Source organism: Dermochelys coriacea, chromosome 8 (assembly GCF_009764565.3).
Source record: "Dermochelys coriacea isolate rDerCor1 chromosome 8, rDerCor1.pri.v4, whole genome shotgun sequence".
In the NCBI taxonomy this organism is placed as follows: domain Eukaryota; kingdom Metazoa; phylum Chordata; order Testudines; family Dermochelyidae; genus Dermochelys; species Dermochelys coriacea.
In genome coordinates, this window is record NC_050075.1 from 53,041,088 (window position 1) to 53,067,603 (window position 26,516).

Consider the following 26,516-nt stretch of genomic DNA (forward strand, 5'->3'; position numbering starts at 1 on the left):
AAGTGGTATTATGTTGCCTTATGAAACAGTATGAATGGACTATTCTCTTATTAATGATGTAGGAGTTGATTTTTTTAAAAATACAATTGCAGTCACATTGTAAAAGGTCCATAAATTCTTAACCTGTACATCTAATGAACTGCATTGTTCTCAGTTTGGTAAAACAAAATGAGTCACATTGAACATCACAGTTCTTTTGGTCTCCCACAAATCTCTCCAGAAACACTGCTTTAACATCAAGAAAAGTATTTTCAGGAGTATCTGGAGTAACATATACTACTATGCTTACAACCAAAAGGAACTAACTTCACAACTAGGATTCTAAAATAATCATGGACATCTTCCTCACTGGGCAGAGCCAGCTCACATAATGTTACTGAACTTGTAGCTGCAGGGGGTCATGAGATCTCCATCCCACCAGCTAAAATGTTAGTATAAGGTCTACTAATGTTCTAAAGCGGTGCACTGACAAAGAGCTGCTGCACGTTAACTGAGAGGTCTGTGGTGAGGATCTCCCCCTTTATTTCAGCCCTATCTTGTTCACTTTGTAAATTCCAGTAAGATGAAGCCTCGATTTACTCCTCTAATCACACACACACACTTCCAGAAACATTCTTCTTTAACTACCAGAGGTATGAACACTCCTCTTCCAGCTGGCATAAAAATAGTGAGGGTGGAGAATCACACTGCATATTAAAGTCTTGGGCCTTGCAGCAGATAATCCAACCAAATGGATTCATGGTGCTGAATCACAAAAATACCAGTCAGAAAATCTGCTTGAACACTGGACAACAGGAGCAAAACCCTAAACATGAATCAGGTTGTCAAACAGCCAGCACTATGAAGTCTGCTGTGGGATGGCACTGCAGTACCTGTTATAATACCACATTTCCAAGTTAGCTGCTATATTCCATTATAAGTACTGCTTTTGAAGGATTCATAACTCAGCCATTTTAATTTACATTGGGATGAAATTTGCCACATATCAGTTCAGATGTAAATTTAAAACACACATTACAAGATGGCTAAAAATGAGATCATACAGGTTGGTGATGGTGAATATAGTAAGTTTTTTGGTAGTTTATGGTGCTTCCCCTCACCTCCACCCCCAGTTACCAATTAAAGCAAACTTTTAAAAATTACAGTCAGTTTTTAAGAGGGGTTTTAGCATTAATACAAGTTATTTAACTTTAAAAGGCATCTATTATGCATTTTCTATTAACAGTGTATGTGTTTTTGCAACACCTCAGTAACAGATTTCGATATTTTATGAAGTATTGATTTAATTTTCAGATAAAAATACAAAAGCAGGCATTACCATAAAAAAGTGAATTAAACACAAGGAGCTAACACACTAAAAAACAAAATCCAAGCAGTTCAGAACTGCATCAGAAACTCCATCCTTAATTAAAGGATTTGCAGGGATCTGAGTGACAGGGGAACCCCACGTATACAATATATGTGCCACAACAGCAAGACATAAAGAGGTGAGCGAACCAAAGGGTGTCAGACCGAATTCTGACATTTCAATTAGATCATTAATTTAAAAAAACCCACAGGCTTGCTATTTTCCAAAGGCTTTATATGCATGGAATGCTAGAAGTAGCTTAGTTTACTGAAGGGAGCTAGTTTTTCCTGTTGGATGGTAAACCATAAACAAGAGATATTCACATCCCAGAAAAACAAACATATAGGATGAACGTAATCAATGGTATTTTCACATTAGGCACAGACCTAAGAAATCTTTTCCCTGTTCTCCCCACCCTCATTGTAATCCTTCCCAAACCACTCTGCTTCTCACTGCTGACTGCAAACTGTGGCTGCTTGGCCAGATTAAGACAGTGACATCTGTTTGAGTGATTTTTTTTTTTCAGGAGTGTGGTCAAAGGGTCAAAGGAAGGGAACCAGACGGGGACACCAAGCAGAGAACCCCGGACAGCGCCCACTGCTCCTCAAAGGCGTCAAGGGAGTCAGTGGATGCCTGCCCAGAGGAACTCTGCCCGGATATGTGAATGGACAGAGGATCGGAAATAGGCCCCACAGTCACAGGAGACTCCATCGGCCAACCTCCTCACCCTGGTTTTATAGAGGGCCACTTTAGCCAGGGCTAGGAGGAGGTTGACCAGGAGGTCCCGTGACTTTGTGGGGCCACGGATAGGGAGTGCATAGATAAGGAGGTGAGGGGAAACGTGCAACCAAAACGTAACAAAATATTCGTGAGGAGCCGGAATAGGGGCTGCAGCTTGGCACTCTCCAAGTATGTGTGCGCCAGGGTTTCCCTCACGCCGCAAAAGGGGCAGTGTCTGGGATAGGGGTGAACACCACCAAGTACACACCTGTGTTCACGGCCCCATGAAGGATCCGCCAACTGATATCCTCGGTGGGCCTCGGAATCAGGGTGGAGTATAGGCTGGCCCACCAGGGCTCCTCACCCTCCAGAGGTAGCAGGAGTTCCAGCCATTTTGTATTGGGGCGGGACGCGATGGTAAGGACGTGAAGGGTTTGAGTGATAAACAAACTGGGAAGGCATGATGGGTGCTCTGATACTGTTTATGGGCCACAGCTTTTTCAATAAAATTTACTTAAATTATTTACTTAAATTCTTCCAATACAAAAGTGCTCTCTATCTAGGATACCAAGTTACAAATTAGCAGATTCAGAAGGATAACATTAGCCTGATTTACCCATTTGTTAATAAACAGTTAGACAGGGGCCCAATATAAAACCTTAAACCTGAAACTCAGTCAGAATTTGTTGCTCAAAACTCTTCTAACAGGCCCCATTTGAGCACCAAAACCAAGCTTTAAAAATTTCTGGATTTCAAACCCCAAGTGTTGGAATATTTGGGACACAGAGTTTTGGTTTGGGTCATTATAGAGGTTCCAAGTTTGGGGCTGGAGTTTTCGTTCAGACCAACATCTAATAAATATGAAACGCTAGACAATTTAAAATAAGCTGTATCATTTGTTACTAGAATATTTCCTGAGATTACATCAATAATATCCAGCTCCTCTTGCAGAATCTAGATTCACAGTGTAGCCCATTTTTTAATGGTTAAGAAAGAGATTCTCCAGACTTTCACAATATCCTTGAATTGTGAATTCTCTCTTATACAAGTTTAGGTACAAGCAAGCGAAGAATAACATTTTAAATGTGGTGAAGAAAGGCTATTTGAATAGTAACAGGAACACATTGAAACCCATGAACACTCTAGTAGTTGGCTGCTGTGTTATGAAATACTGCCCTCTGCAGCCCATTCTGCAGAAACAGAGTTCAATCAAATTAACATTCATTCCATACAAGTTCTCTGTTTTACAGGTTTACTCTGTGCTTGTAGCAACAATACGTTATTCCTGCAACTTCATTTGCTTTCAACCTTGTTCTGTTTTTACCAGAAGGGTTATTTATTTTCTTCAGTGATCCTCTGGTGGCTGCTTTCAATTCTGTGCTCTGCACTTGTTCACTAACAACACAGCACTAGTAGTGCTTTATTGATGTCAATTAGTCATCATAGAGTGCATTGAAAGAGTTTAAAATCAGCATAGACCAGCAGTTTGAATATACATGCACATTTATTCCCTGAAAATCTCAGCACTGGAATTTCAAAACCCAGGAGGGCTCAGGAAGGGGGATACTAATCTAGTCTCACCAAGATTTGGGAATCCTGGGCCCCTCTGAAACCAAGAGCTATTTTCTTGCTTTGCCTGATCAGTGTGCAGACATTGCCCTGGGCTTTGATGACTTTATTCCTTATTACACAGGAGGAATTCTAAGTTTCGCATTATGGGTAAAATTTTATTCACAAGCTAGTAAACCACAAGTGATGTAAAAATCTGGCAATATGTGTGGTCAAGTGGAAGGTCTCCACCACAAGGGCAAATGTGTTTTATGTTTCACTTGTGGTTTACATTTCCCCTTCAAATGTTTCATTTCCATGTTGCAAAACCCAAACCAGATAAATACTACTCTCAGTTCAGACACAGATCCTGCAGAGGGAGAGGTGATCATGCTTCCTGTTGCAAGTAAGAGGCATAAAGCTGTGTTCTGGACCTGCTGGACACTTGACATCACACAGAAAGGAACTTAAATAGTCGAGGCAAGAAGAAAGGCAAGCTTGCAGGAGGATTTAGTAAAGATGAAACTGAGTGTATGTCAGGGGTGGGCAAACTTTCTGGCCTGAGGGCCACATTGGGGTTGCGCAAGTGTATGGAGGGCCAGGTAGGGAAGGCTGTGCCTCCCCAAACAGCCTGGCCCCTGCCCCCTATACACTCCCTCCCACTTCCGGCCCCCCCTCAGAACACCCGACCAATCCAACCCCCCCTGCTCCTTGACACCTGACTGCCCCCTTCCAGGACCCCCCGCCCCTCGACTCCCATCCAACTCCCCATCCCCGGACTGCCCCCCCCGAAACTCCAGCCCAACCAACAGCCCCCTGCTCCCTGACTGCCCCCCGGGACCCCCTGCTCCGCACCCCCTTACCATACTGGAACCAGCCACACTGCCGTGCTGCCTGGCGGGAGCAGCAGGCCAGAGCTCTGGTGGCTCAGTGAGCTGAGGCTGCGGGGGAGAGGGAACAGCAGGGGAGGGACCGGGAGCTAGCCTCCCCGGTCGGGAGCTCAGGGGCCAGTCAGGACAGGCTGTAGTTTGCCTACCTCTGCTCTGTGCTGTATGTGGGAAGAGCTGCAGTGATGGCAACAGACAGATTTGCAACATAAGAATGGGAAGAAGGAGAATTTAGAGTCATAAAGTGCCAAAGTTTCAGCCAATGGAGGCAAATGGAAGGTCTGAACTGAAGAAAGAGCTAAAAGAAATGGAGTTGTTTATATTATTTATTTTTATTGCATGAACTGTGTGCCAAGCACTTAGCGTGCTGCTATTCATCTTAGTATGAGAAGCAATTAACCCAGCAGGCATCCTAACTTTGCTTGTGGGCAGTGGCACACAGATTGTGGTCTGTACCTCTATACATTGCAGATTTGCAGGGAATAAATAATCCCTTATAAAGCCTAGTCAATTAAAGAGATGTACACAATATAATTGACTGCACTGGCACAAAAGGGACCCTTCTGTCACTCCTCCATGCTCCACCCCATACCATTGTGTAACTGTGGACTGTACAGTCTCTGAATTCCTCTATTGTATTTTTTTATTTTAAAACAAGCTTTTAGTTTTAAATCTGAAAGGAATTTTTGTGATGGCATCATAAAACTCTTGAGAATAAACGTTAGCACATTTTTTAAAATGTTTTTATGAAAATTTAAAGGGAAAATATATGTGAACATCAGGAAAGCTTTCTAATAATGAAACATATTAAGCTGTGGAATGGACTCTGAAGGGAAGTTTAAAACCTGATAGCTCTCTCTATTTTTTTTTTAAATGCTGGCAAATTTACTTAATATTGACAGCTAAACTTTTCATATTCCTAAAAAGAGACCCTATATTTTCTTTTAAAGCCCATCAGACAAACACAATTATTGTTTCTTATTCACAATCTACTTACAATGGAAAAAAAACCTAAGAGACCCAGCCTAGCAGCTGATCTCATAAGGAGGAAAGAGACAGTGACTAAGCACCTATTACTGTACACACAAATCTTTTTTTAAAATTCAATTTAAAATTTGAAGACTTTATTATTTTATCACCTTTCCATGACAAATATACCTTAGTTATTATAATGAACAGAGCTCCCTCTTGTGGCTGCAGGAAGGTAGACCTGGTGCAACAAAATCAGAGTATAGATGGCATGAGATCAGCACCAGAGAGATGAGAGAAGGGGGAACCGGTTCTCCTGTGTACCATTACTAACTTGGTTAAACAATAGACAATTAATGGAAAATACCATGGGGACAAGAGGTTGCTGTTTAACGTACTAATTAATAATTCTCTCCCTCTTAACACCCTCTCCCTGCACAAATGCTGCAGAACGTAGCAACTTTCTCATCTTCCCCATTCTATTTCTGACCACCTTCCTCCAACGCAGAATCTTCTCACCTTGTTCAACTGATTTCTGGCTCACTCACAGGCAGTTTGCAAGGCAAGGGATACAATCAGGATATGAAATTCAAGGGTCTAAGCTATGGGGAATGCACATCAATCCAGAAGACTTACATTATTATCCCTACATCATTTTCATTATCATTATATCTGGAGTTCTGAAAGCAAACAGAAAATGCTTAATATCTTTAAAGTTTTGAGAAAGAATTCACAGTTACACATACGAGTCTAAAACACTTAGATCTGCTGAAATGTTAGAGCAAAACACCTATTGAAAAGGAAACTGATATAGCCTCAAACCAGTTTGAGGTTTGAAACCTTTTGTGGTTTCAAAGCCGTAAGAACACTAAAATCTGCTGGAGACAGGCATTCACTCCTGAATGAAACTGGCAAGGTAAGACATTTTGGGCCCTACCTGCCTTAAGAGTGGCCCCCTTTCAGAGTCTATCATTGCTCCCCAAACCCTTCAGACAAACATTTCTATGACTGAAAACATGAAATAAAAAAGAAAAGCAGGAAAAAGAAGAATGCATGGATGACTGTGAAACTCTCAGTAAACAAGCCTGTGCACTAATGCTTTGAACCAATATACGGACTAAGCCAGGACAGGACTCTCCTGACAGGACTCTCAAAGTCACACAACATTTACAAATACAATCTAAAAAATGTCACACCAGTATTTTATTGGGCTTTGATCTCAGTTCAGTTCTCAGCGGATGAGGATCCACAATGCAAAAATCACTACCACTATTAGCAGTCCCAGAGGCACCAAGATTAAATGAAGTTGATGACCAAACTCCCCTTTCTGGTCAATGGGCTGGATGGGTGACAATGCCTGCTCTCTATGTGAATAGAGGAGTTCAGTCTCCAGAGATATCCATTCAACACCCTTTCCCAGTACTGAATTCATATGCTTTTTAAAAATTAATTTTGAAAGAACACAAAAGAAAATGTCATGATTGACTCCTCAAGGAAAGAGCTCTGAATTAGCATAATCAAGACAGGTCCATTTTTAAGTCTAGCACTTTTGACGGTGCCTTTTAAATTCTTCACCTCATAGATAAATTGCAATGAAAGTACCTCCAACAGCTGTATTAGCGTGACCAGAACATGAGCTGGTTTCTGCTTATCCATCTTCCACTGAGGAGTGACAGGGATAGATATGTGCAGCGCAGGATACCGGGGGCAACAATCATGCTCAGACGCACTCATTCTTTGTCAGGAAAAATAGTGCCAGAATTCCAGCTCTTTCATGTACTGCGTGGTTCAATTTTTAGACATTTTGAAAAACAAAGTCAATTCTTGAACTCATGTCCTAGATTCTTGCTGCAGAGAACTAACATAAAAATCAGAACTGGCCACCAGCAGAGGACAAGCATGCCACACTCCATGACATTTCAATGGAAAGATTTCTATTTATCATCAACAGAAGCTGCATTACAGCAATTGCATCCATAAGGATATAGAAAGGGTTTCCCCCCCTACTTTATGAATAATACTTGAGCTGCAAGGTGTTTTTATTCTTTCAGGCTTTTAACTGATCGATATTTATTGGATTTTTTTTCTTATTTTGCATGGATGTTTTAGGTTAGACAAGATTTTATGTAAGGTAGAGCATGGCAAATCACTGACTTTTGTATGTTAATGGGATTGTACAGTTCAGAGTTATTTTTCTAGAGAGGCTCTATAATGCTTTTCATCCTACAGACACTTTGCAAATATTAACTAATTCTCACAGCTCACTTCTGAGACAGAGGAGCATTAGTATCCCCATTTTATAGATGAGGAAGCTGAGCCACAGAAGTTCCACATCTACCCTAAAGCCACAGGAGGATTCAAAACCAGAATTAAAACTCAAGTTCTTAGTTCCAAGTCTTGTGCTCAGACAAAAGCTCTCTTTCCTAAGGTGGAGGAGCAACAGAACCACAAATTTTCTACTGTCATAAAATCAACATGCCTGAAGTAGGTATTTTAAAAGGTGTATAAAAAGGATGTAGACGTTCCACAGTTCCCTGTAATTCTAGGTCAAACACCCTGTAGAGACAACTGTATTTTGATGCTATAATGGTGCCCAGTTAAAAGAGATACCAGTTAAAAGAATTGTCCTCTTAAAAAGAGACAATGCCTGTACACCAGACTATGAAACCCTTAAATATCCGAAAAGTAATAAATCTGATGGCTGAAATACTATTTAAAACTCCTCTGTCTAATAAGTTATGTTTCCTGTGCAGTGAATTAAATTTTCCTGGAGCTCTTTTAGATGAAGACCTGATGCAAATATTCACAGGTGCAATAATAATGTGTTTAATTGATTTCTGCATGTTATTTATTTCCATTTATCCTACCTGAGGATTCCAACTGGGATCCAGTTTCTTCACTGTGGCAATGTATTCTTGCATAGCCTGGTGGGGACTTGAATCTCCCAGCGCTTTCCACGCTTCCCTGAGGTACAAAGAAAAACATAAATGGCCCACTCAGTAGAACCGATACATCCGCCTTTTACTCATTGTCACCAATAAAACAGTGATCAGGCCTAATGCAAGCCTACCTTCATACTTCTGGGCAAAGGAAAGACATCTTTTAAGCAATTTTGATGCCATCAATCCTCTAGTCAGGCTTAAAAAGAAAAATTCCTTCACCTACTCATATTTATTTGTTGCTGATTAAACCAATACAACAGTAAATTAGCAGAACAGCAACACCATTTTAAGAATTCCCTAAAGTAGGAGTTCTCAAACGGGGGTCGGAAGGTTATTACATGGGGGGTTGCGAGCTGTCAACCTCCACCCCAAATCCTGCTTTGCCTCCAGCATTTATAGTGGTGTTAAATATATAAAAAAGTGTTTTTAATTTATAAAGGGGGAGTCGCACTCGGCGGCTTGCTATGTGAAAGGGGTCACCAGTAAAAAAGTTTGAGAGCCACTGCCCTAAAGGATTATTTTAATCATTATCCAAGAGAATAAGAGAGAGATACATGCAAAATAATATTCTAGTTCAATCAATCTAAAGATGTGACCAAAAAATAAAATAAAATAAAATCAAATCAGAAATTGTTAAGAATTGCAAGGATTTCCTCTTACCATTTCTGCTTTCCTTCAAAATCAAAGAAACTGGGCTTAGGAGTGTTACAGTTTCCAAATTTGACCTAAAGAAGAAAAATGTCCTTTGTTACATTGAACGGTAGAAGAGGATAAAGTTTAATTTATCATTATAATTTATTAGCCAATTCATAGCAGCAAATATCCAGATTTATTACACCTCTTGATTTCAGAGCAAATTTATACTCCTGTCTGATTAACAGTTATTAGCCTCATCTCTTTCTGGCAAACCTCTCAACTCCAAATTTTATTTTATTTTATTTTAACAGTCTCACACAGCTATTGGTGTATTGGCCTCCTGTTATTTTCTGTATAGGATACAGAGATGGAATTCTGATATGCAGATCTTTCTTCTGCACGTATTACCCCAGCAGGTAATGCTGCAGAGTGATTTTCACTCAAAGACTTGTCAGAGAAAGGTGGTCCACTTTTGAAGAAAATCGCCTTCCTTATCCTGGTGGCAGAAAAACGCCAGAAAAGAAAGGAAAGACAATGGTCACACAGCAATCGCAACCCAACCATCTTCCACCACCACCTGCAATGTCTGCCAACGAGCCTGTGGCTCAAGAATTGGACTCCTCAGTTACCAAAGGACCCATGAAAAATAAAACCCATGAAAGAGATCATCTTCAACCTCAAAGGATCACCGACTATGTATATTACCCATCTGTACAGCTCATCTTCAACAAGACTAAAGAAAAATCCCATTTGTATTAGGGAATGTAGGTATACAGCTAAACCACATATTATGATTATTCATTAAGGATGAAATTCACCTCCTTCTGCACAACTAAATAAGTGGGCTATGTTTAATAACCTTTGATGGCCAAGCTGAATACAAAGAGAACAAACTTAAGTGGAAGAAGTCCATATGATCTCTGGATTTCCTCCAGAGGCATCTAGAAACATGGCAGCCAGAGCAGATACACAAGAAATGGGAAGTGAGTCAAGATTGGAGGTGGTTGGGATGATCCAGTTGGTCAGAAAGAGGAAAAGTAGTACATTGTGAAGTAGAGGATGGAGTTGTAGGTAGAAACAAAGGATTTATTACAGGAGAGTGAGGCAAGACAAAAAAAGGAGGCTACAAAAAAAGAGGTGTTAATGGACTGCAGTTCATAGAAGTTAGGGGTGGTAAGTGAATAAACAATCCTGAAAGAGATGAGATAGTGATGATAACATATTCCAGAGGGTGTGTAGTGGACTCCACATGTAGACACAGAAGGCCTTTACATAAAGACCCTTTTAAACTGATCTGGTAGCACAGAGGGGGCTTTGTAGTGGCCATCAATTACATTTAATGTCCCTTTAACAATACCAGAGTGGTGTAAAGAGGCCTTAGTGTAAATGAGAATCAGACTCAGGATATTTTTAAACACATGAAGGTGTATTCATAGTAAGGCTGTCAATTAATCACAATTAACTCAAAAAAATTAATCGTGATTAATCACAGTTTTAATCGCACTATTAAACAATAGAATACCAATTAAAATTTATTAAATATTTTGAATGTTTCACATTTTCAAATATATTGATTTCAATTACAACACAGAATACAAAGTGTACACTGCTCACTTTATATTATTTTTATTACAAATATTTGTACTGTAAAATGATAAACGGTATTTTTCAATTCACCTCTTACAAGTACTGTATCACAATCTCTTCATCATGAAAGTGCAATTTACACATGTAGATTTTTTGTTGTTACATAACTGCAATCAAAAACAACCAATGCAAAACTTTAGAGCCTACAAGTCCACTCAGTCCTACTTCTTGTTCAGCCATTCGCTAAGACAAACAAGTTTGCTTACATTTACGGGAGATAATGCTGCCCACTTCTTATTTACAATGTCACCAGAAAGTGAGAACAGACGTTCACATGGGACTTTTGTAGCCGGTATTGCAAGTTATTTATGTGCCAGATATGCTAAACATTCGTATGCCCCTTCATTCTTCGGCCACTGTTCCAGAGGACATGCTTCCATGTCGATGATGCTCACTAAAAAAAAATAACGTATTAATTAAATTTGTGACTGAACTCCTTGGGGAAGAATTGTAGGTCTCCTGCTCTGGTTTACCCACATTCTGCCATATACTTCATGTTATAGCAGTCTCGGATGATGACTCAGCACATGTTCATTTTAAGAACACTTTCACTGCAGATTTGACAAAATGCAAAGGAGGTACCAATGTGAGATTTCTAAAGATAGCTACAGCACTCGATCCAAGGTTTAAGAATCTGAAGTGCCTTCTGAAATCTGAGAGGGATGAAGTATGGAGCATGCGTTCAGAAGTCTTAAAAGAGCAACACTCCAATGCGGAAACTATAGAACCCAAACCACCAAAAGAGAAAATCAAACTTCTGCTGGTGGCATGACGACTCAGATGATGAAAATGAACATGTGTCAGTATGCACTGCTTTGGATTCTTATCAAGCAGAACCTGTCATCAGCATGGACGCATTTCCTCTGGAATGGTGGTTGAAGCATGAAGGGACATATGAATTTTTAGCGCATCTGGCATGTAAATATCTTGTGATGCCGGCTACAACAGTGCTATGAGAACACCTGTTCTCACTTTCAGGTGACATTGTAAACAAGAAGTGGGCAGTATTATCTCCTGCAAATGTAAACTAACTTGTTTGTCTGAGCGATTGGCCGAACAAGATGTGGGACTGAGAGGACTTGTAGGCTCTAAAGTTTTACATGGTTTTATTTTTGAATGCAGGGTTTTTTTGTACATAATTCTACATTCATAATTTCAACTCTCATGATAAAGAGATTGCACTTCAGTACTTGTGTTAGGTGAACTGAAAAATACTATTTCTTTGGGGGGGTTTTATAGTGCAGAATACTTGTAATCAAAAATAAATATAAAGTGAGCACTATACGCTTTGTATTGTATTATAAATGGAATCAATACATTTGAAAATGTAGAAAACATTCAAAAATATTAAAATAAATGGTATTCTATTATTGTTTAACAATGCGATTAATCACGATTAATTTTTTAATCGCTTAACAGCCCTAATTCATAGCTATAAGGAATGCTGAGGAAGACTTACAATTCCTCTCCTTTATTTGACTAAAGTCCAACAGCTGCCTTTCAGTAATAGGGTCACCTACAAAGGGAATACTGTGCATTTCCCAAAACTTATTCCAGTCTGGGACACTGGCTGGTCCACGTCCACGTCCAGAAGGTAACAGGAGATCCATGCACGGAGCAACTACAGGATCACAGTCTGGGTGAGGAAGAGAGACTGACAGGCATAAATTCTTTGAACCCTAGTCCAGGAGAAATTAAAAGCAGAATTTTTCCTGAGAGGAACCAGGGAGCATAGAATAAGGAATGGCAGGTAGTAAACAAAAGACATGTTGGTCTATGCCTCCGTAATTAATTTACATGTACTCATTAATATTACATTTGGATTTACAGACCCCATCATTAGAGGATAAAGACAACAAAGACCAGGAAAATTATCTGGTATCTGCATACAAACAAGGAATTTTCACAAAGGTTAAACATCATTTTGATGAACAATGGAATGAAACATGGACTTTAAAAAAAAAAAAAAAAAAAAAGGAAGGAAAGAAAGTGATTAAATGTTCCTGCATTGGTAACCAAACATTTCAGGACTCCAATTAAAAAGCCATTCTTAATCACTCATAAATGACTATATCACAAACTCAGATTCCCAGCTAAGGCATACTCCTATACCAGAGGCCAAGTCAGAGTAGCTGTGCTGATGCAAATAGGAATAATTCCCCTTGAAAGCAATTGTTATACTAAGTCTTCGTAATGCAGGGCAAAATCCATCATAAATGAAATAGGGGGGGATTGGGATGTTTAAATGAACCTGATGGAGTAAACATGGGCACTTAGTTTTTGGAGATCATGACAACCTGTTAGTCAGACGTTGCTAGTCAAGCAAAATCAAGCTGCATCCATCAAATTATTATAAAACACTTGCCGCTCAGCCAGTTAAACTGCTTGATCAGCTAATGATCCCTCAACTTAAGAGGTTATTTTATGCTGCATCTGCGATCATCAATCATGCCTCTTTTTAAAAAACTTAGATGTCGAAGTTGCAGTAATTTTATTTAGATTTTTTACAGAACGGGAATGGGGTTTTAAAAAAAAATGAAAAAAGTTTTCTAAAATACTTGTTTTGCTGTTTCATGGTAAATGTCACCAGTTTGAATCACAGGGTTTCTCACCTGGCCTTCAGAGCAAGGTACTTTGTAAAAACAGGTTTTTGCCTCATGGGGAGTTGTATATAATTTAATTTAATTGTTGGTAGCCCGATTTTATGCAGACTGTGATTTAGATTTTGTTTTAAACATTTTCTCTTGCACTCTAAGACACTGAGTACATTTTTACAAACTGAAAAATATAAATGAAATATGATCTACCATCAAAACAGAACACCCCAACCTGGCCATTCTCTAGCCCAATATTGCAATTACACACAAAACCGCCAACAACTTTGAGAGAAAGATACTTTTCCTAATACTTTAATAATTGTTTTCCAAGACCCTCTTCAAAACCTGACAATAGTTTCCCCTCTTTAAATTTGGCATTTATTGTTTTCCTCCCTGCTGTGCAATAGCAACAGCACTACTGATGCCAACACAGATATAGGAACAGTACTTTAAAATGACCTGCAAAAGAAAAAAAAATGTGGTTTTGCCCTTTCTGCTTTTTTTATGATATAGTAAGTTGGCTTACAAGAGTTTTGTCCAAAAATAAAGAAGGGGGTGGTGGGTGAGGAGGAAGAGGGCACTGCTTGAATTTTTACATTAAAAATATCAGCTCTTTATTTCTCACATTTTGCTGTACAACTCCCTGAAAAATTGGAGAACTAGTGGGATTCTGACATTACATGAGACTGAAACTAGAGCAGTTGAGAATGGAAGGATTTTTAGTTAGAATGTTTAACTCGAATTCCTGACAAATAATAGGGAGAAAAGCATTTGTGAAAGATTCAGCCCTCTTGTCCCTACAGTTGAAAGCTAAGAAAGCTTCTTCTACAAAGCTTTGTAAGACTTTGTAACTTTTGTAAACTTTGAAAGACATGAGCTCCAAATATTATTTCAAGTCAGAGGTTCCTATACTGTTGTCCATGGAGGGCTGACTGGTAACTTGGTGCTGGGCCCTCCTTGTTTCAAGTTGATAAACTGCATTAAAAGACAGTCAGAATACATTAAATACTTCCCTAATATCACTTTTCAATGCAAGCAATTTCTGTACTTGCCATAGCGATGTTATGTGATCGTAAATCATGGGGAGATGATCCATGCAATTTTGAATGGGAGGAGAGGGATCCATGAGAGTCTCTATTAAACTATAGTCCGTGTCATGAAAAAGCTTGAGAAGCTCCAGTTCGTGCCAAACAATCATGGTCTGTGGTTTGTTTTCTTTACATTACTCAACAACTGAAGTAGATTGTAAAGCAATTGATATCCAGACTGCAGGTTATTTCCCACCAAATCATAAATTCTTTTAGGCCAGTCAAACTTGGACCCTAGCTCCAGAATTTGATTGCACAGCTTTGAATGTAGACTTGAACGAAACTGGGACCATCAGTATGCAATCAGCTGACCAAGTGAACACAATTTCTTAAGCAGAAATGGAATTCCTTCATGTGGTTTGTCCTGCACTGAAAGGGCAGCTGAAGAAAAACCTCATTAATCTGCACTAACTAGTGGGGTGGGCTTAAATTCAGATCAGTGAGGGTTGCAAATTAGCAAATACTGGAATGGTCAGGAGAAGCATCAGCTTCAGGGGCCAATTAGTAAGGGTCCTAGCCCTGAATGACAGGGAGGGATCAGGAAGTGACACAGTGTTCCCCATTAGATCAGAGAGAATAATGTCACTCATATTGACCCAGACCCAGCACAACAGTAGTGTTACAGTAAACTATAAGCCAAAAAAAATCAAAATCTATTTTCAGTACAAACTTGTGGTTTAATGATGTTCTACTGTTCCTGAAAAATCATCACATGGAAAAGTCACATAAAAAACACAGAATTATGCATTTCCTGCACCAATCAGTGTGAGCTCTGTTTTTCTACGAGTGCAGGATTTTAACACTTGAACTTTGTCTGGCCACCCCATCATTTAGATAGATATTAGCAAAAAGAAAAGGAGTACTTGTGGCACCTTAGAGACTAACAAATTTATTAGAGCATAAGCTTTCGTGAGCTACAGCTCACTTCATCGGATGCATCCGATGAAGTGAGCTGTAGCTCACGAAAGCTTATGCTCTAATAAATCTGTTAGTCTCTAAGGTGCCACAAGTACTCCTTTTCTTTTTGCGAATACAGACTAACACGGCTGCTACTCTGAAACCATAGATATTAGGAGAGCCTTCTTCAAATACTGCAGCTCTTTCATTGAGTCTGATCACTTATGAATAAGGCTGTGAGTTTGTCATGGAAGTAATGGATTCCGTGACTTTCCGTGACCTCCATGACTTCTGCAGCAGCAGGTGCACCTGGCTCAGGGACAGCTAAGGAAGCCCCCACGCCAGGTGCACCAGCCACTCCTGGGGCAGTCTCGGGCCACCGCCTCCCTCAGCAGCAGAATTTAGGTGTGAGAGGGGCAGGAGGTTGGGGAACCGGATGGGGTGAGGCGGGCTCTAGGCAGCGCTTACCTGGGGGGCTCCTCAGAAGCCTCGACATCCCCCTCACTCAGCTGCTTGGCAGAGACATGGCCAGGCAGCTCTGCACACTGTCTCCTCCCAGAGCGCTGGCTTCACAGCTTCCTTTGTCTGGGAACCATGGCCAATGGGAGCTGAGGGGATGGTGCTTGCAGGCAGAGGCAGTGTGAAGAGCTGCCTGGCCAAGTCTTCACCTAGGACCTGAGTGAGGGGGGATGTCGCCGCTTCCAGGGAGCCCCCCAGGTAAGCGCCGCCCAGAGCCTGCCTCACCCCGTCCTGTGCCCCAACAATCCCCATCCCACACCCAAACTTTGCTGCTATTGCAGGACTGGCATGGAGCCAGGTAGGGAGCCTGCTGGCCCCGCCAACCCCCCCACCAGCACCAGTGGGGGTCCTGGGCTGCATGCTGCCACCCACTTCCCCCCAGCACCAGTGGGGGTCTTCCCCCCCTCCCCCAAGCAGCCTGGACGCCTTCCTCCCGCACCCTTGGGGTCCCTGGGCAGTCCACCACTCAAGTTTTATTCAGTGGTATTATTAGTAAAAGTCATGGATAGGTCATGGCCATGAATTTTTGTTTACTGCCCGTGACCTGTCCGTGACTTTTGCTAATAATACCCGTGACCAAAACGTAGCCTTACTCATGAGGCACTGGACTCTTGTCAACTAGTTATTCTATTTCTACTTATATGGCCCCCATTACTGTAGTGCCTGAGCACCTCACAATCTTTAATGCATTTATCCTCACAATACCAATTTTACTGCTGGGGAACTGAGGCACAGAGAGACTACATGACTTGCCCAAGGTCACACCGGAAGTCTGTGGCAGAGCAGAGATCTGACACCAGGTCTCCAGAGTCCCAGGCTAGCACCCTTACCCACTGGACAATTCTTCCTCTCTTGCTGAAGTTCAGCACTAGCAGGCCCTGGCACCATTGTCTAACTAGAGCCAACAACTGAACAGCTCCCTTATTCTCAAGCTTCTGACACACAAATAAAATAAATAAATATCTGAAACTGACTCCAATAAAAGACAATAAAACTCCAGGAGAAGGTTTATATATCTAAATAGTTTTCGATAAATAACGTACAGTATTTTAACAGATTTCAGAGTGGTAGCCGTGTTAGTCTGTATCAGCAAAAAGAACGAGTACTTATGGCACCTTAGAGACTAACAAATTTATTTGGGCATAAGCTTTCGTGGGCTAAAACCCACTTCATCGGATGCATGCAATGGAAAATACAGTAGGAAGATATATATACACAGAGAACATGAAAAAATGGGTGTTGCCATACCAACTCTAACAAGACTAATCAATTAAGGTGGGCTACTATCAGCAGGAGAAAAAACACTTTTGTAGTGATAATCAGGATGGCCCATTTCAAACAATTGACAAGAAGGTGTGAGTAACAGTAGAGGAAAAAATTAGCAAGGGGAAATAGTTTTTACTTTGTGTAATGACCCATCCACTCCCAGTCTTTATTCAAGCCTAATTTAATGGTGTCCAGTTGGCAAATTAATTCCAGTTGGGTAGTTTCTCGTTGGAGTCTGTTTTTGAATTTTTTTCTTGAAGAATTGCGACTTTTAGATCTGTAATTGAGTGACCAGGGAGGCTGAAGTGTTCTCTAACTGGTATTTTAACAGAGAACCCAGCTGTTATTGTCATCTCTTTTATGGTGTTGTTGCCTCTTAAATCAAAGCCTTTGGTGACAAGAAATATTAACTTGAGGACAGACAAGGATGTCAAATCAGGAACAGCAGACAGATCTAGAGTCAGCACCTTTTGCACACAAGTATTACTACTGTCCACTGGATAATACATTAGCAGCCTATTATTCATATTGATATAACTTCTGTGACTAGAAAGAAGTTGTGTTAAGTACTACAGTTTTGTCTTAAATCATAAAATGCCAGATCAAAAAAATCAGAGTTAACAGGGCCTGATCCTGCAGCAGCTTGTGCTTGCAAGACTCCCTCTGACTTTAACTGGAGTGATGCCCACATCTGCAAAATGTAGGCTCTTTCCTTAACCAGCCCCATTGTGTCTAGACAATGTGAAACACAGAGTCTTCTATGACAGGTTTCAGAGTAGCAGCCGTGTTAGTCTGTATTCGCAAAAAGAAAAGGAGTACTTGTGGCACCTTAGAGACTAACAAATTTATTAGAGCATAAGCTTTTGTGAGCTACAGCTCACTAGTCTTCTATAAGGTTGAGTATGTGGATTAGTACTAAACACAGGAGGATGAGATAAGAACAAAGTGTAAGTCTTGCCTAAAAACATCCTGGACTCCAGAGATAAGACTCTTACGAGATTTTAAAAATATATATATATATTTGTTCCATAATTTGTTGTGTACACAACATCCCAAAATGATACTGTTAATGCATATGGTCAACAAGACACACCAGATTATGTTGTTACCTATAGGAGCAGTCAAATGCATTGCACACACCTCTCTGCCAGCAGTCTAAAACCTCAGCTATTGAAATATGTGGTGATTCAATGCAGTTAGCAGCTTTTTTTTTGCTTGGAACAATTCAAGGGTTTGTGAAAACTATTTCTGAAGAATTTCCTCCTAGTAATTTCAAGCTAAACAACATTAAGCTCCTCATTTCTCGTCTCACATCTGGCAATGAGAAATCCCCTGGAGCCCAATATCAGATGTCAATGCAACCATAAAGCTGACATACTGTACTGTATTCTCTTTTCCACCCAATGGAGCTATGAAACACTTAAGATGGTATGAGAAGCCCACATTGTGAGCAACAGAAACCTCCTGGACCTGTAGCAGGGTTTGTTAAATGTTTACACAGGCAGGACTATATCCCAATAGAGAGATTCTAGTGCATTGCCTCCTATCTCATGAACCACTTTCCAGATCTCATCCACAGTTGGATAGCATCAACAGCAACGATTTACATGGAAATGTAATAGTAGGTATTTTTAGCTGTTTCTATTGTAACCATTTGACCTAAAAAAAAAAAAAAAATCATTGTCTACTCATATTCTTCATTTCATCTCACATTCCAATCAGTTTCTGTTCTATCTTCTCATGCTCCCTTCATGATTCTCTGCCATCTGATTATCAACTCCTTGACTCCTCCACAAGATTCCCAGTGCTTGTCTCCTGCTCTCTTGGACTGGCTACCCGGCTACCCGATCTTCTTTTCTGAGCACACTATCTGATCCCTTCACTGCTGGACACTCATCTCCTGCTGGTGACTGGCAGTTTCAGTCACACTGGAGGCTCCAAAGAGCAGCTCCTTTCATCCTCTTACATAGCAGTAATCCCAAATAGAGGCAGCTAGATTAGCAGTCCTTTCTCATTTCCAGCTCCTTTTACAGTCCAAAGGTTGGACACCTGTAGAAGCAACACAAAACACAGAAAAGACCAAGCAACAAGTGACCAGCTAGCTCTTCAACAGACTATTTATGTGCTTAAAGCTAAGCCTGTGCCTAAGTGCCTGAAGGATCAGGGCCTAAAACAGTGCCTTAAATCTGATGCAGGTGATGGAAAGCGTACTATCTGCTGGGTGGTCTGCAGTGAGAAGGGTCTTAATTTAGATTACAATCGAGAGACATCTGTTATAAAATTACTGTCTCAGTTGACACTCTCCTTCCACGTTGTTGGTTTCAATACATGGGCTGGTTGAACACTGAAATACCTGTAAGGATAGAAGGGTAATTCCCAGAACCACTTGAGAAACGTTGTTGCTGTGGAAAAGTTAGCACTGCCACTGCTCTTTTGTTCATAGGCCCCAGTCCTGCAGTACGATCCGCATGGTTGGACCCTTGGCTCTCACATGGAGCTCCACTAACTTCAGATTTCAGAGTAGCAGTCGTGTTAGTCTGTATTCACAAAAAGAAAAGGAGTACTTGTGGCACCTCAGAGACTAACACATTTATTTGAGCATAAGCCTTGGTGAGCTACAGCTCACTTCATCGGATGCATATGCTTATGCTCAAATAAATGTGTTAGTCTCTAAGGTGCCACAAGTACTCCTTTTCTTTTTACTAACTTCAGAGGGGTTGTTCACATACATAAGGGTCCTAAAGTAACAAAAGCTAACTTGTGTTCCGCCATCAATTGACCTCTTCACCTCACACTGCATCCAGCCCAAAGTGACAGCTAACACATGGTCCCCACCAGGCTGGACAAGCATTGAACCGTCATGAGTCAGGCCTCCCCCACAAACAAAACAACAACAACAAAACCCCTCCAAATTTCTTTATAACGAGGAGACTTTAAAATAAATAAATGCACAAGAATCCTTGTCCTTTACTTTCCAACTCCAGGGTCTTTAGGGTGCTTTTGGATCCCTTTTCCCAGTTTCTCTCTGCCAGCACGAGGCCTGAGACCTTTCTAAGGAAGGGTGAGATTCCCTCAGAGCCACGGGGCTGCTGGGCTTTAGGCAGGACCCACAGTCTTGGGACACTCGCGGTGCAATGGCCAAGACCGCTGGCGCGGCACCTGCACCGGCGTGGAAGCGCTTAGCAGGCCCTGCCTCAGCGTGCCCGGCGCTGGATAGAGGTGCTAGAAGCGGGGAGTCACCGCCGTAGCCCGGCCCTTACCTGCTTGTACCTGGCGTACAGGTAGAGGAGCTGCTCCCTGCTGGCCGCCTGCATCAGCCCCGGCAGTCGCTCGGCCGCCCGCTCGAACTGCTCCGCCAGCGCCCGGGCCTCCTCCCCCGGCCCGCCCGACTCCTCCCCGGAGCTCGGCTCGCCGCCGCTGTTGCCGGCCGAGGCCGGGAACGGGGAAGCCATGGCCAACCCGGCCCCCCTCACTGCATCGCGTCTGCCGGCAGCTCCGTCCCCGCCCGTGCCGGTAACTGCCGCTGGGGTCCCGCGCCGAGCCTCTCCAGGGACGGGGTGCAGCGCTGCTTGCGGCGCGGGCGGAAACGCGGGCACCAAGAGGGAGGTTCCGTCGCGCGGGGAGTCCCTGCCGCTGCGTGCGGGGCGGCGGGGGGCTGGAGAGGCGCTGAGGGCCCCGGGGAGGGGGCTGCTGCTCGCCCTCTGGGATACGGTTCAGTGCCCGCTGGTCAGAGCCTGCAGCCTGCTTGGGACCAGTCAGGGCGCGTAAGGGCTGAGATCGCAACAGGGATGCGGTAGGTTTTCCTGGTCCCACTCAGGGCCTATAGCGGCTGAGGTCACAACAGGGATGCGGTAGGTTTCCCACAGTCAGGGTGTGTAGGGGCCAGTGGTCACAGCAGGTCACGGTCAGAGCATGGATCCGAAATACAATTGGGAAACAAAGGGGTGGCGGCTTTCTAGGGCGCATGTACCTACATAACCACAAGCACCCATCAGCACAGCTGGTACTCTTGAGACTTAACTATCCTCTTAGCTCTTGAGGTGACACCTCCAGGGCATGACTAGTCACATGGGTTTTTCTAGAACATTCCATGCTAATTTTTCCACCACAAATACACGAAAAGGGAAGGATCTGCCAAAACATTCTAGTCAACTGTCTATGTCATAAAAAGAAAAGGAGTACCCGTGGCACCTTAGAGACTAACAAATTTATTAGAGCATAAGCTTTCGTGAGCTCACTTCATCAGATGCATTTGGTGGAAAAAACAGAGGAGAGATTTATATACACACACACACAGAGAACATGAAACAATGGGTTTATCATACACACTGTAAGGAGAGTGATCACTTAAGATAAGCCATCACCAGCAGCGGGGGGGGGGGAAAGGAGGAAAACCTTCCATGGTGACAAGCAAGGTAGGCTAATTTCAGCAGTTAACAAGAATATCAGAGGAACAGTGGGGGGTGGGGTGGGAGGGAGAAATACCATGGGGAAATAGTTTTACTTTGTGTAATGACTCATCCATTCCCAGTCTCTATTCAAGCCTAAGTTAATTGTATCCAGTTTGCAAATTAATTCCAATTCAGCAGTCTCTCGTTGGAGTCTGTTTCTGAAGCTTTTTTGTTGAAGTATAGCCACTCTTAGGTCCGTGATCGAGTGACCAGAGAGATTGAAGTGTTCTCCAACTGGTTTTTGAATGTTATAATTCTTGACGTCTGATTTGTGTCCATTCATTCTTTTATGTAGAGACTGTCCAGTTTGGCCACTCTCCTTACAGTGTGTATGATAAACCCATTGTTTCATGTTCTCTGTGTGTGTGTGTGTATATAAATCTCTCCTCTGCTTTTTCCACCAAATGCATCCGATGAAGTGAGCTGTAGCTCACGAAAGCTTATGCTCTAATAAATTTGTTAGTCTCTAAGGTGCCACGGGTACTCCTTTTCTTTTTGCGAATACAGACTAACGCGGCTGCTACTCTGAAACCTGTCTATGTCATGTGATACTGCAACCTAGAAATGCTATGTGATGCATGTGGTTCCCTGTTCGTGGAATTTTAGTAGACATTTTTTCTTTCCCTCTCATTGCCAGTCCTGAGTTTTAGTCATATTTCAGACTCTACAAACCCACGCATCCCCCTTCAGGAGAGGCCAGGGCTCTTTTTCATGGCCAACATCTAGATGGGGCACACTGCTTGGGGACGCCCTCCTGCTTCTCCCACAGGATAGCAAGTTTGCTCTTCTCAGTGAGGAGGATGTTCATGTCTCTCAGGTCATGCTCCAGGATACAGCCCTTCCAGGCCCCATTGTTGTTGAGGCTGATAACACCATTATCCTTCAAGCCAATTTGGCACCAGATAAGAAACTCCAGGAGATCTTCTCTGTCAGTACAATTGAGGAGACACAAATGGCTCGTGGTTCAGAACTATTCAAATGGCATCTGAGCTGGGTCCTGATTACATCTGCATCTTTTTACTATGCTTATTTGAGGCAAAGTAACTAATGGTTAGAGCAGGGGATTAGGACTCAATGGATACCAGGTTTTAATCTGCTGCTGCTACAGACTTTGCTGTGAAACCTTGTGCAAGGCACTTCAGCCCATACTTTCAAACTTAGATCCATATTTAGGCCTCCAAATGGAAGAATAAATGGCCTGAAGTCAAGGGGAGCCACATGTGCCTCTGAAGATCAGGCCACTTCTCTTTAGGGGCCTAAATATGAATTTAATTGCTTAACACGGCTACACTTACGTTTGAACATTTGGGGCAAAGACAGTGAGATACACCGGTCCATCCAAATGAATGCACATTAACCTTTCTTTTGTTCCACACCATTAAAGTTTCTGTAGACGCCACATATGTTTTTTTAAAAAGAATGTTAGAAATATTTTCAGGATGTTCTAAAAATTGTCATTGGGGCTATATTTTGTATCCTTCCACCTGGAAAGCCACTTGCCTTATTTATCTTGGCCCCAACTGTGCAGAGCGCAGAGGGAGAGAAAAATTATAACCAACATATTAAAAAATGATCCATATTGTAGAGCTGGTTGGAAAGCCAAAATTTTTTCCAGGAGAAATTTTAAACAACAAAATCTTTGTTAGAAAATGTTTGGTCAAAAAATGCTGGTGTTCTCAGGGGAAGATTTGAACTGATTCAAATTAACAATTTTCATTTCAACTCAACATTTTGACTCAAAATCGGATTTTATTTTTTTTAAACTGAAAAAGTGAAACACATTTTAAGTCAAAATGAAAATGGCCATTTGGTTTCAAAATGGAAATTTGAAAGGAAAATTTTTATTTTGAAATTTCCCAGAGGAAAACTAATTTTTTTGGTCAGAATTGATATTTTCCCATGAAAATTTTCATTTTTGAGGAAAACTTACTCTTTGGCAGGAAAACTTCCTACATGAAAAATTTCAACCAATTCTAATAACTAACACATATATAGCTATCATGACTTTGTACTGATATGTTGGGACCTACTGGGACTAGAACAAGGGTTCTCAAACTTTTGTACTGGTGACCCCTTTCACACAGCTAGCCTCTGAGTGAAACCCCCCCTTATAAATTAAAAACACTTTTAAAAAATATTTAACACTTTTGTAAATGCTGGAGTCTGGGGTGGAAGCTGACAGCTCGCAACCCCCCATGTAATAACCTCGTGACCCCCTGAGTGTTATGTTACCTTAATCACGACCCCCAGTCTGAGAACCCCTGGGCTAGAAGGATGTGCTGCATGTTCCACTTGTACACCAGGGACCTCCCTTTTCCAGTGCTCTACAGCTTCAGTTCTAATCTAAACAGGGTGTGAGATATTAGACCTTAAAACATCTCACGAGAGGAAGACTGAATATTGCCATTCCGTGCCCAAGAAAATTCTACCTGTGGAGGAAAAGGAAATATTTTTGTCAGGTTGACTTTTAAAAAGCAGCCATTTGAAGCAGAACTAAGAGATTTGAAATGATAGTAGTCTTTTTTTTTTCTTGTTCACTTATCACTTTATTTTATACAAAAACATTTAAGTAGTTGCCACAGCAGCTGCCTGGGTTCTCTGCACTGAGACTCTGGTGTGGGTCTTAGCCAGATGATCAGTGAATTCCTGATGAGGAGACTTGGTGAATACAGTCTCCTTCCAGAGGTCAGGGGTCAGATAACTATAGGTCTTGGAGATCGCATCAAAGGTGGCTTTAGCAAAGTTGCCCAGTGTAGCAGTACAGCCCCTAGCTGAAGTATAGCAGTCATCAATTCCAGCCATCATCAGCAGTTTCTTTGGAACAGGGGCAGATATAATTCCTATACCATGGGGTGCTGGGATCAGACGCACCAGAACAGACCCACAACGACCAGTAACCTTGCAAGGTACAGTATGAAGCTTGCCAATCTTGTTACCCCAGTAGCCTCGTCATACTGGTACAATGGATAGTTTAGCCAAGATGATTGCCTCACGAATAGCAATGGTGATTTCCTTGGAGCATTTTACACCAAGGCCGACATGACCATTGTAGTCACCAATAGCTACAAAAGCCTTGAACCTGGTACGCTGACCAGCACCAGTCTGTTTCTGGACAGGCATGATCTTCAGAACCTCATCCTTCAGGGAAGTTACCAGAAAGAAGTCGATGATTTCTGATTCCTTGACTGGAAGGGAGAAAAGATAAATCTCTTCAAGAGACTTGATTTTCATATCCTTGACTACGCGACCAAGTTTGGTGACAGGAATCCATTCTTTGTTTTCAGCTTTGCCACGGGCCCCACGCCCTCTTCCCCGACCCCTGCCACGACCACGGCCTCGGAGACCACTGCCAAAGCCACCTTGGAAACTCCCTCTTGCTGCTCCTCCTGCAGCTCCCGCACCTCCTGCAGCAGCAGCACCGGCGTCGTCCGCCATTTGGTGTTCTCTCAGTCCTACCAGAGACAGATCAACATGCAAAGAGCATCTGAGGAGCATGATAACTATAATTTATTACAGGTCTCTGCAGTGTCATTTGCCCTCACCATCAGATATGTAGTACAGTTATTGTTTCTCTTTATCCTTTACTACACTATGCTGTGAGCTGTAGCTCACGAAAGCTTATGCTCAAATAAACGTGTTAGTCTCTAAGGTGCCACAAGTACTCCTTTTCTTTATGCTGTATATAGAGCGGATAGCAAAACCTATAATTAAGGTAACAACACTTTTTCGGGGGAGTGGAGTGGAGTTAGAATAGTAGGGGATGCTGTGGGCAGGACTGGGTGACACTGGAATGGTTTTGTGTTTTAAATGAGGCATAACTGGAATATCAAGGGATCCGGCAGCTCTCCTATGGGTTGAAATCACTCATACCTTTCCCAAGACTTTCCTCAAACTGTCACCTGACAAACTTACAGCTTTGGGTGATCCTTAGCACCCAGAAACCCAACTAAGAGGAGAAAACCAGCAGGATTTGGGTAAATCCTCTCAGAGAGGCTGTTAGGCTCAGATCGGGCCAGTGCAGTTAGTCCCCTGGATAGATTGTCCCACTGTCCTGTTACCTGGTTGTCTGGGAAACCCTCAGTCCCTTTGTGATACCAAGTTGGTGATGGTTCTGGAGCTGGGGCCAGTTGAAGCATGGGGGGAGAGGAGACCAGGAAGGGCTGGGGACTGCGTGGCTCTTTCCACATTTTTAAAAATTAGGTGATACCACATTTAAAAATTGTTCTTTGTAGATCAGGGCACTGATCCTTGTGAAGTGGTCAGAAGAGAGTGACAGTGGCAGATGGACAGGATACAAGGTAAGGGAGAGGTTTTTCAGCTCTGAGGCATGTTGAAGGGGAAATGAATGGATGTTACTGATCAAATACTAAGAGCATTGGGACTCTGGAGGGAGTAGAACTAGGGATTGTTATTAGAAGAAATTCAGACAAGTGGGGAACAGCATGGGCCTCGAACAATTTTTATAGTGGAGGTACTGATCATGGAGACTATGTGTTTGGTGTTTGTTATTACTACTTCAAGCCGGACGGTGTGGCAGTAGTACCACTGGGGAGGACTGAGGACTGACAGGTAGAAAAGGGTCATGTGCAAAACAGGGTTTTCTCTTAGGGGGCCTCAGAGGGGGAATAAATCTGCTAACTTCTTTCTGTTAGCTTAATGTGCTTTTTTTGTTGTTGTTGTTATTCTCTCTTATAATAAAAACACCCAGGATGGAGATGGTGAACCACTACATTACATGTGATATCAAATATACCATTACCTGCCTTAGAATTATTGACAATTCAGAGAGAGAGAGAGAGAGAGAGAGAGAGAGAGAGAGAGAGAGAACCTGATATGCTCATGGGTCAGTGTAGATTTCAGTCTTGGAGATGTATGCTAGAAGTCTCATCCCGTCACTGGTGAAACATCCTTGGAGCGTCTAAAAGTTATAGATGGAAACTTTCTAACACAAAAAGTATTGTAACCAACCAAAGGTAACTCTGTATTAGATCTCAATCTGGT

The 26,516-nt window shown here is 42.1% G+C and overlaps 1 protein-coding gene and 1 pseudogene across 2 annotated transcripts in view; both read right to left on the reverse strand.

Annotated features, from left to right (window-relative positions):
- Positions 1–20,655, reverse strand: part of ACBD6 (acyl-CoA binding domain containing 6) — a 138,612-nt gene extending 117,957 nt beyond the window's left edge. Inside the window, exons 1-3 of one of the 2 annotated variants that reach the window (XM_038413633.2) lie at positions 20,325–20,655; positions 9,075–9,139; positions 8,340–8,436 (exon numbers count right to left, since the gene is read on the reverse strand). In XM_038413633.2, coding sequence (XP_038269561.1) covers positions 8,340–8,436; positions 9,075–9,139; positions 20,325–20,516 — 354 coding nt within the window. In that variant the 5' untranslated portion in view covers positions 20,517–20,655. The remainder of the gene's footprint in view (positions 1–8,339; positions 8,437–9,074; positions 9,140–20,324) is intronic. The other variant, XM_038413634.2, reaches the window with a different exon arrangement.
- Positions 20,656–24,034: 3,379 nt separating this feature from the next.
- Positions 24,035–24,972, reverse strand: LOC119860219 (annotated as a pseudogene).
- Between the last annotated feature and the right edge of the window lie 1,544 nt (positions 24,973–26,516).